Source organism: Uranotaenia lowii, chromosome 2 (genome assembly GCF_029784155.1).
Source record: "Uranotaenia lowii strain MFRU-FL chromosome 2, ASM2978415v1, whole genome shotgun sequence".
In the NCBI taxonomy this organism is placed as follows: Eukaryota; Metazoa; Arthropoda; class Insecta; order Diptera; family Culicidae; genus Uranotaenia; species Uranotaenia lowii.
The window spans coordinates 414,561,605-414,575,507 of record NC_073692.1 but is presented as its reverse complement, the minus strand read 5'-3'; the positions used below and the strand labels follow the sequence as shown (position 1 = coordinate 414,575,507).

General features: G+C 35.5%; 1 protein-coding gene across 3 annotated transcripts in view; it reads right to left on the bottom strand.

Annotated features, from left to right (window-relative positions):
- LOC129749009 (transmembrane protein 64-like) overlaps positions 1 to 13,903 on the bottom strand; it is a 49,435-nt gene that overhangs the window by 34,679 nt on the left and 853 nt on the right. For 2 of the 3 annotated variants that reach the window (XM_055743832.1, XM_055743834.1), the window contains exon 2: positions 5,259 to 6,254. In XM_055743832.1, coding sequence (XP_055599807.1) covers positions 5,259 to 6,157 — 899 coding nt within the window. In that variant the 5' untranslated portion in view covers positions 6,158 to 6,254. Of the gene's footprint in view, positions 1 to 5,258; positions 6,255 to 13,634; positions 13,858 to 13,903 lie in introns of all 3 variants that reach the window. The other variant, XM_055743833.1, reaches the window with a different exon arrangement.

The following is a 13,903-nucleotide window of genomic DNA, read 5'->3' as shown; positions in this document are numbered from 1 at the left end:
GTACCCTTATACGATGTTCAGAGATTTTAGCATCGGTTGACAACTTAAGTCACATTTTATAAGATGTGTGTTGTAGAAATAAAATTAATTGATGATTTTAACTGATTTTTATTATAACTAACGTTGAAATGCACTAATTATATTTTCGTAGGTACCGCAACCGGGCATTGTCCCGCTCGCTACTTTCCTAACTGCCACCGCATCCATGCCTCCCTCAGGATCTTTGACGCCTCTTCCTTTCGGGTTTACTGCGGAATTTGCCGGGCCACAATTCTGTCCGTGAACATTCCTTGATATTCGTAGTCACATGCAAATCGCCGGGTAATTATCCGGCGGGGTTGTTTTAGTCTGAGCCTAGTAGGGGAGAGTAATCCTGTTGTTTTTGAAAGGAAAATGTTAGTGAGGTTTCTGTAAAACGTTGTTTTTCCGAAACCTACCTTTATTATTTTCTTTCCTCCGTTTGCTTGTTCGCTTTAGTCGTCAACTTTCACAAAATTTAAATACTGATACTAAATTGCAAGCACGATCGCAAAATTGCACATCCACTGAACACGATTTATCACGATGAAGTTTTAGTATCATATGATGAGATGTGGGCGAACGCTAAGTATCTGTTAATACGAATCTAATTTGATCGCATTAAATATATTTATATCGTGGGTAAAGTGACCGATTATACGATTATAACTAAACTTGTTATAATATTTGTAGCTATATCGGATAGACACGATGTTAATTTGCCTACTAATGTGACATTCCAGTAAACATACAACGTGATACGAAAGACGATGCTTACGTAGTATTCTTTACGAATTTATTCGAAGTTATTTACGATTTCGATTCGAAAGTAATTTGTGTACCAATAAAATGCTTCTTAAGAAATCTTATGCGATCGTTATAAGATTTCATTTGACATCGGTGGAACTAAATACGACTTCATCCAACATATCGTAACTAAGTCGTATTTCATTGGGATGTTGCATCTTCTACGATAAATAAACGATATGATCGAATGGTAAGTGTACATATTTACGATTCCGATTTGAATGGCATCTATATACGAGTTCGACGATGATTTCTTTTACGATTTCATGTTGGCTGGGTAGTCGCTTCTAGGGCGTTTATCACCAAAGAGATTGCGTTCCTATGAAATCTGGGATAAAACATATCGAAACAGGTGCCAAGGATTTTGAAATTGCTTCTCTGATATTGAATTAGGTGAAGGTCAAATTTGAGCGAGATGTCTTTAAAATAGTTGTTGAAAAGATAGATAATCTTAAACATTATGCAAACCATAGTTTCAACCACACGTATCCAGACGGTCAGGCATTCAGAACGTTAAAAAAAATAAAAAAGGCAAAATTTAGGTATATTTTGAATTTTTGAAAAGTTGAACACAAAATCTAAAAAAAAAATACAGAGAAATTTGAGTTTTTTATTTGATTTAGCAAATAATCTGTATAAACCCGAGCAAAACTCGGGAAGTATTAACAATATCTGGATATTTCGTCCAGTTTGACTTATCTGGATACTTAACTGAATTTAAGGGTAAGCTCGAATATATCCAGAAAATCTGGAATAAACTATAACCAAAGTTTAAAGCGATACCGTTCAGCATCCTCCTGTACGATCTATAGTGAAAGATACGCGGAAACACCTGAGATGTTTTGCTGAAACCATAAGTTTTTAATGCTTGTGTAGCTTTTACAACATTACTTTAGGATATTTTTTAAATAATCAAAAAATATTCGAAAAATTTTCCAGTCTGTACAAGATATTCGGCCTATTCGGCCGAATACTTAGCTCAACTATTCGGTGAGCCGAATATTCGGCTTAACGGTTTTTCGGCGATATTCGGCGCCGAATATTCGGCGCCGAATATTCGGCCGACCGAATATTCGATACATCTCTAGTTTAAAATATCCGCGCGAATCCCGGTAAATTCTGCAAACTTGTTTTAGTTTAGATGGATCAATGCCATTTCAACAATGTAACAATCATTGGCTTTCATTTGATAAAATAATCAGAAAAAAGATTGAACTGAAAGGTAATGTGAACATTAGACTTAGTCGATTTGGAGTCATTTTTGAATTTCTCAAACCCTGAGTCTTAAGAGCTTCGTTTTGGTTCAAAAATCATCCAAGGCCGTAACTTCGTATCTTATTAGGCAAAAAAGTTATTAGCTGTTTAACAGGAGTATGTCTTTTGGCATTGATAAACAATAAATTCAATTGACATCACTGCTTGTACCCCGCGAAGTATTGCATGAGAAGTAGTCATGCAATACCTTGCTAGGCACCCAGCAGAGATGTCAATTGAATTTATTATTTATCAATGCCATAAGTCATTCCCCTGAGAAACAGCCAATAACTTTTTTGTCTAATAAGATACGAAGTGACGGCCCTCAACAAAGTTGTTCAGCGGAAAATTTCCTTGAGAGATTTTATAAATTCGCACAAAAACCATTGGCAGGCTTGGTTCCACAGAAGAAACAAAATTGATGTTGATTTTTCTGTACAAAATATTCAATTTTCCCATACAAACCTTAAAGTCCAAATTTACTCATGTAAACGTTACTTATAAAAACTGCCAATAATCATGGATGAGTTTTGAACCAAAACGAAGGTTTTTAGACCCCAGGGTTTAAAAAATTCACAAATGACCCCAAATCGACTCAGTATATTGAACATGTCGTTCGCAGCAAAATCTTATGATCAAGATATTATTTATTCGGCTCTTCAAAATAATTCAAGCTCAATGAGTCATATTTTTACATTTTGGTAAAAAATTTGTGCTGCGACAAAGCAGAAAATGAACAAGAAAACTGATACGAACATAAGGTATCGATAGCAAAATGACAGCATTATTTGATGTTGATGTTCTTTACAAGCAACATTTGACATCAATAAGATTTCAACAGTTTTTATTTGCTAGCAAGTATAATTGAAAGTAAGGTGATGTTAAATTCAATCTGATAGCAAAACTTGGCATCGTTAAGGCATCTATGTTAACAAATTGCGGACCAAATACGAGATATCTATTTTTTTTTCCTTGGCGTGTGTGCTTCACTGAGAGGAACTTTAATGTGATACATTTTATAAAAAAACCACATAATTTTGTACAGCACTTTCGATAATTAAAAGATACTAAATTTGTAGAACTTGGTCAGGTCGTTTCTGAGATTGAGAATGCCGAATTTTGGTGTATTAGGGCTTAGATTTCTTAACGGTCCATAATGTGTTAAGAAATCAACCTGTGACCAAAATAAAAATAAATTTTAATTTTTCTTTTCAGCACTACCAAAGTTTCCACAGTGGCTTCAAATTTTATCAGAAAATGCATCACATAATGGTTAAAAACATTAATAATTATTATTACATTATATTATTATATTAAAATATAAAAATAAATAATAACTATAAATTGTTAGATTAAAATTCATTTTTATGCATTTTTTAAACCCAGCAATAAGCAATGGAATTTCGATTAACTTTACTGCATACAAACCCAGGAGTATTTCGGGAGTTTTCTTTCTTCATTTTACAATTACCAATAATAAAATCAATAAAAAACCTTCTAGGGTGGTGACCAGAAAGATTTTTTTAAAATAATTAGTTTATAAGTATTAGCATAATTTCACAGTTATAGTTGGGTTCTCAGGTTGAGTTTTAGCTGTTTTCCGTTTATATACATCTGATAGGATAGTTAACTAATCTATGCATTGTTCTTCATTGTAACTCGATTGGTTTTTTTTTTAATTAGAACAAAGGATAACCATATTATTTGAAAGACACTTCGGTTAAAAATCTTCGAACATTAACATCAGTTCATGAACATAGAACAATCGCAGGATGTGAAAAGAAACCCTCCTAGATTGTATTAACAAAGATTTAGTAATACGGATAGAAAATATTAAAATCATTTTAAAAAACAAAAGCATATTTATTTAATGGCAATCATGGAATCATTCATTTAATTATCTAAAACAATAAATTGTGCCCATTTGGTTTTTTATTATATTCATTGGAATTCCTATAAAATCAATCCTTCGTCTCCTAATCAAAAATATTGGATTTTCCTTTAGTGCAAAATTACTAAAATTTCCAATAAATCTCATAGTCCGATTTTGTTCAGTGTAGTTGGGGTCTAAGTTTTAGAAAAATTTGGCATCACTTTGGTAACCAAGTTTGAAAATTTCAGCTGTAATTTTTGCTGTGTACCACCCAAGCAAAATGAGAAAAAAATTCCTCTCAAGGCGTGATAACAAAACCTGCTATAATTTTGCCATACAGGTCTGTTCGGGATTTATTCTTTTAACCACAAATCCCTAGTGTGCTTCTCTCTAAAAAATATTTGATGTATGTACTACAGCTGTACAACTAGTGTACTCGAACTTTTAGAACACCTTTTTTTAAACTGCGACCCATAGATGGGTCTTGACCTTGACTCAAACATTCAGTCAGCAAAACTTATTTTGTAGAGAATTGAATCCAACTGTGTAAGTTGACATTTCAGGTACTAGATAAGATGAAAATTGATGTTAAAAAACATGCGAAAATAATAATTCGCCTTATCTCCCGGTAGGACTTGAACCCACATCTTGCGCCTTTCCGCGGCTCAGGTATTAACATTTTACTACAGGAGAGAACCTGGCGTATGAAAGTTATATTGGTCGAGTGTCGAGGTCTATAGGAATGAAGGGAATTGTTCTCCCATGTGATCATCTAATTTTCGTGATCTGTTTCTTTTCCCATCATTTCATCTTACGGTAGTTGGACCCAATTTTGGACATTTTTAAGCACGGCAAGATTTGCATTGCCTCTCATATACTGCACGGGTTGTCAGTTATGAGAATTGATGCTTTTGCCGTATTTGGATATCCAGCAAAGTTCGGTGTTTGGCACCGCCTTATTTCTATTTTTTTAAACCGACCCACTTTGAGTTATAAGCTCAAAAGTATGTTTATTTCCCCACAAGTATAAACTAGAAGTCAGGACAACAGGAAACATGCTATCTTTTTGTTCAAAAGTTTACAGTTGTGTTAATCAATATTTTTGGTACAAAAAAAAAACCTAAAATTGATAGAACATTGGCAAACAGGGGTCTATAGCAACGCATTTTTTTAGAAGGGCGATGAAACATTGAAAATTTAATTCTGAGGAAATTATGGTAACTTGGAAGAATAATTAAGATTCAAATAATATGGCGCTATCGGTAGGAAAATTTATGCATGAATAATAATATTGAATGTTACTCACTTGTGCATCGGCAGCTTCGACTGCAGGCCCTTGATGGTGTTGTGTGCGATCGCCACTCCCAGATTAGCACCGATAATCACTGTCAGTAGGCCCTTAATGAACCCGAACAGATAACCGCTGCTGATGATCAACACCAGGTAGCCCACTGTCACCGGGAAGCTCACGATCGTGAACAAACACAGAAAGATCACGAACACGATCCACGAGTTTTGCGTTTCGATCCAGAACAGCATGTTTTTCGCCGTATCCCGGAAGGTGTAGATCACAAACACGAGCACCGCGATTACGCAAATCGGCAGCAGATAGTTGAGCAGTGGGTTACGCGAGATGAACCGCTGAAACCGGTAGAAGCAATAGTCGGACCGCATATCGATATCACTAGCAGTGGTTCTGCTGTTGCTACCGGTGGCAAAATCGTCCTCGGAGTTTTTCGTCGGGGATTTGGCGTTCCGGGAAGCCGACCGGGTCAGCTGAATTTGCAGATCGTTGTACTGGTGATGATGGTGGAGATAGTGCTGGTGCAGCAGATGATGATGATAGGGACGATCTTTCTTAGCGCCTATTATCGGCGCACTCAGATCTAGGTCACAGACGAACGCTTTCGCTTTCGATGGCGAAGTGACAGCCGGTCCAACGACTGTGCTCGTGGCGTTTGGCGTACGAAAATCAGCTGACGAGGCCAGAAGGTCCCCTCGGTCCCAAGCAAGCTGCTTCTGCTGGTGGTGGTGGTTTTGGTGATATTGATTGTGTACGGTTGTTGTGACGGAAGAAGCCGGTATAGACGTGGTGGAAGCCAAAGGTGGCAGCAAAAACGTTGGTGACGACGCGTTGAGAAATTTTTCGCTCTCGTTGTTTGCCTCTGATGTTCCATTATCCGATTCGTGAATAATTACATCCATGCTTTGTAGGCTTTCAGTGGCAAGGCGCCGCCGTTCGTTGCAGTTGTAGCAGAAGTCAGCTGGTGGTAACACGAATTCAACGTGATGTCGCCGTTAGCTGCAAGTTTTCGAGTATACAATTTTATTATGCGTACTTTCTTCGCTTTCTTGCTGTGAATGCAAAACACCAAAGTCCAAGAAAAACAACCATCTACATGCGGCTTTCCATCATTGTTCCCGACTTGTTTTTTATTGGTTAGTAGCAAGAGGTTCATGCTTCAGGGATTTGCAAAGCAAAAATAAATCACACCCAAAAACAATAAAGTACAGTTTTAAAATTAGAGGTCGGAAAAATAGACACCATTTGGCAATAAAAAAAAACACACCCATTCCGGTAACGTCTCAAAAAACTCAACAACGCATTAAAAGAAAAATGTCGCGTCGATCCGACAAACAATTCCTACGAAACGCCGACGCCTTTCGAAACAATCTATATTAATGCACACACCTCTTCCTTTTATCGGGAAATGTTAATGAGTTTTATACCTAGAATTTCATTAGATCATTAATGGGTGTACACTTGAGTGGTGTAACAAGAAGATAGCACAATTTGCGCCTTTCTTGGGGAAATACATAAAGCGTGGCGTAGCTAGCGTGTAGGATATATAACATCAAGTTCTTGAAAATGGTTCTGCTTGGCGAATGCCTCTCATCGATTTGTTATCGTATCTTGACTTAAAGATAAATGGTAGAGTATGCACTTAATAGCACTTTCAATAAACATCTTATGATATAAAGAATACTGACACCACTTAATTTCATTCCGATTTCATAATCGGTCATCATTTTATGACCTTTGAAGTATTCGAAAAGCACTTTGAAAACTAGTTTTGCTATTGCACTTCCAAAAATTGCGCGGTGCATCTTACAGCCCAAGCTAGCTGCTAAGCGTTAAGCCATCAGCAGACAAAGGTGTGCATATTTAGTGAGCATGGCTGGGCAGAAATGAAAAAAAAAAAAAACGGTGAAAGAAAGAAAGTCCATGACGAACCGGAACTGCCTACACTTCACGTTGGAGTTTTTAGTTTTGCTGTTGGACTGGTTCAAAAATATTGTTCCAATAGGAAAAAAATCTCGGTATTACAAAAAAGTATCATTTTTATTTTTAAAGAAATCGAAATGGGAAACATTTACATACATACCTTTAAAAAAAAAACATCATCATGAAATGTCATATTTTGGTACATTTCAGTTAGAAACAAAAATTAAATTCAGAAATCATATTCTTAAGAAAAGTATTGTTATTATCACTTAAATGACAAAAATGTCAAACAAGAGCAACAAAAACCAAAACACCAAAAATGAAAATATTGAAAAAAATACGAAAAAAATGACAAAATTGACTAAGACAAAACTGATAAAATAAATTTCAAAAATGAGAAAATAATCAAAATTTCACAAATTTCTAACTGACTAAATTTAAAAAAAAATAATGAAAAAAAAAATAACAAACTCTACAAAATTCAAAAATTACAAAATTGGCATAAATTGGAAAACTATTGAAAAAGAATTATTCAAATTTAAAAAAAAGAAGAAAAAAATCCAAAGAGGCTAAAATTCAGAAATTTACAACAAAAACAAATAGTAAAAAGGGTTTTTTTTTCTTTTTTAGGAATTTGCGCTGGGGGTCTTCAGTTTTTCCAAGAAAAAAATGAAGAAGTTTTATATAAGACACAAACGCAAGGTTTTTCGAAAAATTACGAAAGCTTTATTTTTCTCATTTTTATATTATTTCACGAAAATTTCATGTTGTATAAAAAGTTCGTCCATATAAGCTTTTTAAAAATTTGTATTAATGAGAACTCGAAGATTTATAAATACAGACCCCGTTCGATTTTGGCAACATTCGATTTCGGCAACATACGAGCAAAAACCGTTCGTTTTTGGCAACATCAAAAAAAGACGTTTTTTTATCACTTTTTTATTTTTTATTTTCATTTCAAATTAATCAAAATTAATGTAAAACGTAATATGAGCATGAAATTTCGTAATTCGGCTTTATTATAATAGTTTTAAACAGTAAAAACATGATTTTTTCATGTTTTACTGCTTAAAACTAATATGATTGAGCCAAATTGAAAAATTTTATGCTAAAACAAGGTTTTACATTAATCTTGACTAATTTGAAATAAAAATTTAAATTAAAAAAGGGGCAAAAAAGCCGTTCGACTTTGGCAACATTCGATTTTGGCAACATAAAATTTTCGGGCGTGTTGCCAAAATCGAACGGGGTCTGTAGTTAATAATTAATTATTCCTATTGCAGTTCTTTTATTTTTATCTTGTTATCGAAAGTGGTGTTTCTGGTCAGCCTCAAAACTTCCACATGTAAACCAAATAAGCGAAAGACTCTATGCCTCCTAACAAGGTTGCCGAAAAAAAAATTCTGTGTTTTTGACAAAAACAATTTTTTTCTGAATCAATTGAAAGTAGGTTTAAAAACTCATCTCGGGAAGAATGCCATGCATGTGTTTAGTTCTGGGAAAAGTAATGTTTTATGTTGGGAAAATTTAACCCCAATCAGCTCTTGAATGTCTTTATGGCATTATCGGAAGTTTGGCGGCTTGTAACTTTATTCGGGTGCCTCAAATAAAAAAAAATCTTCGGAGATCCTCTGTGCATTCTTGAAATCTTAAGACGAACGCGACAAAAAAAAAAGAAAAAGTTGACAAAAACGGTGAAAAAGATAAAATATAAAAATAAAATACAAATGAATATGAAATCAGATGACACACACAACAAGCAAAAAAACCATTAAAAAACCCAAAAGTTAGAAATAAAATGGAACTTATCGATAATAAATGACAAAAAAAAAAACAAAAATGACAAGAATGGCAAAAATGACCCATATGAAAAAAGTTGACAAAGTTATAAAAGTAACAAAACATACAAAAAATGAGAAAAACGATAACACTGAACACAAAAATGACAAATGAGAAAAACGAAAAACTACAAAAATTACAAAACAACACAAAAGATAAAAATATTAAAAAAAAATTAAAAAGAACTACAAAAGTGGCTATATGATTGTAATCTGTTTAATTTTTTGTTATTTGGGACTTAAAAATCATATTTTTGGTAAATTTTAAAGGCCGGAACAAATATAAATTTCTTCTTTTGTCACCCCCATCCCCTTCGAAATTTCCAAAAACACCCAAAGTTGGAAAAAAATTGGAGGCTGGGTCATTCGGCCGAAAGCTATTCGGCCGAAGGTCATTCAGTCGATGGATGTTAGGCCGAATGGGCTATCTGGCCGAACAGGCCACTAGGCCGAATGGGTTATTCGGCCGACGGTTATCCAGCCGAATGCTGTTAGGCCGAAAGGACGCGAGGTTGAAAGAATGTTCGGCCGAATGGTCACTAGGCCGAAAGGTCATTAAGCCGAATGGTCATTTGGCTGAATGGTCACTAGGCCGAATGGTCATTAGGCCGAATGGTCATTTGGCCGAATGGTCATTAGGCCGAAAGGTCGTAAGGCCGAATGGTCATTAGGCCGAAAGGTGGTAAGGCCGAATGGATGCTAGGCCGAAATGTCGTTAGGAATAATCGTCATTAGGCCGAATGGTCGTAAGGGCTAATGGATGCTAGGCCGAATGGTCGTTGAGCCGAATGGTCATAAGGGTGAATGATCGTCATGAATGGTTGCTAGGTCAATAAGAAATCTTTTACACTTGTCTGCATGCTAGGCCGAATGGTCGTTAGGCTGAATGGCTATTAGGCCGAATGGACGATAGGCCGAATGTTCATAAGTCCGAATGGTCACAAAGCAGAATGGTCGAATACGGCCTATTCGGCCTAGCATGCAAGGAAGCGATAATATGTCTTACAGGCCTAGCATAAATTCGGCCCAATGACCATTCGGCCTAGTGACCCTTCTGCCTAATGGCCATTCGGCCTAATGGCCATTCGGCCTTATGACCATTCGGCCTAGTGACCATTCGGCCTAGTAACCATTCGGCCTAGTGACCATTCGGCTTAGTGACCATTCGGCCTAGTGACCATTCGGCCTAGTGACAATTCGGCCTAGTGACAATTCGGCCTAGTGACTATTCGGCCTAGTGACCATTCGGCCTTATGACCATTCGGCCTTATGACCATTCGGCCTTATGACCATTCGGCCTAACGACCATTCGGCCTTATGACCATTCGGCCTAACATCCATTCGGCCAAACAACCTTCGGCCTAATGTCTCATTCGGCCTATTGTCCTATTCGGCCGAACATCCGTCGGCCTTTTAACCCATTCGGCATAGCGACCTTCGGCCTAACATCTTTCGGCCTATCGGCCTTCGGCCGAATGTCCGGCCCCCAAAAAATTGACGTATTTTATGGAAATTTCTAAAAAATAATCAAATATCCGAAAAATTACAAGAGCAAAAAAAAAATTTGTGGAAGATGAGTGTTTTATCGCTTTTTGTGTTATTGGTTTTATTGAATTTTTCGATAAAAAATAACATAACCTATAGATATAGTATGCAATTTTGTTGCATATAAGCTTATGTGCAATTTATTCCAATTTATTAGTTTTATTCTTTTCATAGTTTTCTTATTGTTGTGATGCCCTGAGCGTAAGCTTTGGGCAAGAATTACCAAAAGTAGGATTGTCTACTTCCATCATGAAAAATTCAAGATTTTGAGCCGTACGAATACAGACTTGGAGCTGCAATCCGAAGAAACGGGGAAAGTTTATCATCGGAATGTTGCTCACTTTAAACCTATGTCTGGACAAACAGACCAGACAATCAACGAAGAAACTCCTTCATTTAAACCCCGATTAACGAGAGAACAACAACTAACACGAGCACTGCAGAAACCAGCACTACGTGGCTGAAGTATCTGACTTTTGATAAAAGGGGGGATGTGATGCCCTGAGTGTGAGCTTTGGGTAAGAACTACCCAAAGTAGGATATAATAGGGTAAGAGTGTAAGTGAAGACAGAGGAGTTCACAACTGACTTGCGCTTATGAAGGTCCGATTTGTAATCGCTCATAAAAAACGCGTACTGTTTTATTATTCGGGAAAGTCCGTATACTATAAGTGTCATTTTTATAATTTTTGTCACTTAATCCCATTTCTTTAAACTTTCATAGTGTTAATTTTTTTAAAATTGTTATCGTTCTATTTCCGATACTTTTGTTATTGTTCGCATGTTTTTTTTTATTTCTAACGCTTTCTTTTTTGCCATTTTTGTAAGTAATTTTTAAGATTTTTATTATTATTACATTTTTGTTTATTTATACCAATTATTCATCTACAGACCAAGGTTGCCAAAATGACAGAAAAATCTATAATTTCACAGAATTTTGAGCATATTTTTAACTTTAAGGAAAAGTTTGATAAGATAGTTTTTTGTTCAAGAAAAAAGTGAACAAGAGGCAATTTGAGTTTTGACATGACTTTTCAATGAAATTAATGGAAAAAAGCACCATAGAAAAACCATCACAGAATTTTTGGGTAAAATCACAGATAGTTAGAATTTATTTTCCCCAAAACACAGAATTTATTCGAGCAACCTTGCTACAGAGACCGATGATGGCAAAGCGCCCATTAATTTAGTGTTGCCAAAATCGAATGATATAAAAACGAGCGGTTTTTTATCACTTTTTTTTTAATTATTCAAAATTAACATAAAAAATAATATTAGCAATAAATTTATTAGGTTGCCTCAGTGAACCTACATGTAAGAGAAGCGACGTCTCAAACACAAAATTCCAATCGATACAAAAGAACTGTCAAACTCGATTCCAATCGAGCCGAGCATTTTTCTCCAGAGCTTTTACCTTTCTTATTGAAAACTCAACCAAGGAAGGTATTGTGATTGTTGTTATAGTTCTAACAGATAATTTTAAAGCTGGTCATATGAATTTATGATTAGTTGCAATTTTTTTCAATGCTTTGTTGAATCGTGTTCCTAGTTAGAAAACTATCTGATTGTTAACGAAGTTCAAGTCATTCATACCGTTTATCGCGATCCTTCGGGCATCGAGTTCAATGTTGTTTTGTTGGATTGAAGGAACGTTCACTTTAGAGCTTGAACATTGAGCTAGAAAACAGTGCTGAGGATTTTTTTGTCCAACATTTAGACGATGTTGCCACATATTTCATTTTAAGAGGGATCAGATGTCGCTTCTCTTATATGAAGGTTCACTAGGTTGCCTCAATTACGTTTGTTTTAAGCAGTTAAAAAATATCAATTTCGATTAATTAACAATATAAATCAAAAAAGTGATTAAAACAAAACCGTTTTTTTATGATGCAAAAAACGAACGGTTTGGCACTCGGATTTTGTCAAAGTAGAATGTTGCAAAAATCAAACGGGGTCTGTATTTTTGTTTTTTAACTCAATTTTGTAAATTTTTTGTACCATTTTGACTATTTTTTTTATTTATCATTTCATATTTTTGTTATTTATTTCCCTTTGGGTAGTTACATTTTATTTTTTAAATTTATTCTGGGCATTTTTATCATTCATATCAATTTTGATTTTATTTTTATCCTTTTTGTCATATTGGCCGATTTCTGTAGGATTCAGCCGTACATTGGATAAAACCAACTAGGTACAAAGTTTGACGGTTAAATAAACTGTGATTTTTTAGGAGAAAATTCGTTCTTAAATACTATTCTAAGTCATGGCATGCTGAGGTTGTCTGTCGTTATTCGGAACTGCATGTTCAACAATTTTTATATTTGTCAATTTTATCAATTTTGTTATTTCCGTCGTTTACTGTAGTTTTTTTGTCACTTTTCAAATCTACATAGATACATATGTATATAATAAAAAAAAATTAAAATTCATAACTGAATTAATTATTGATTAAATCTGAATATCCTAAGGATGATTGGATCAGGCTGGATGTCTTTCCTTAACAACTTTTTAAATTTATTCCTTAATAGCGAACTGTGTTATCACCGGAATGTTCCAAAAGACCATCCCGGATAACTGAACCAGTCTAACCGGTCCGTCTGTCCGTCATTGTCGGTTCGCGGTGAAGGAGCGAGGAGCATATTACGTATTAGGTTGGTACGTATCTCATGATGCATGTTATGTAGCCTATAGCCTGACTAAACGCGAAGCAAGGTGGGATGAAGCATCCACACAAGAAATAGGTACTGAAGGAAACATCATGCTCCATCCATGCTTTGGTGGGAAGGGAAAGCAGCGAAGAAAAGTGTCTCGCTCGCGAGATATGCGCTTCAAAATAAAAACATTTTGGTCAGCAAGAAACGTGTTTGGGTTGGGGTCTGGGGATAAAGAGGTAGGTAAAGTAAAGCATGCACTGCCGAATGAAGATAGGAATAGGGAAATACAAGGCAATTGGTTTTGGAATGATGTTCTATGCTGGTTACGAACTACTAGAGAAGAATTTATGTAGGTTTATATACACATAGAGAGAGGTACAAACACATTATGAGAAAAAAATCGATAGAATGGAACAGCACCGCAATTTATCTCCCGTGATAGTTGCTGGATTGGCCTTTAGGCGTTCGTTTTTTGTTGTTGTTTCGAGTGTTGTGATGATATAAATGTGACACTATTGTTTCATGCGCAACTTTCACATATTCCTCGTTTGGTTAAATGGAGTTGCAATCTTTGTACAGGCACCTTCCGTCGGAGTGATTAGAGGCTTTTCTCTAAGCTAGAAGTGTTCCATTAAGCCACGCACTAAAGATTTACACTAGTATTATTTTGGTGGAAAATTCCCAACTCT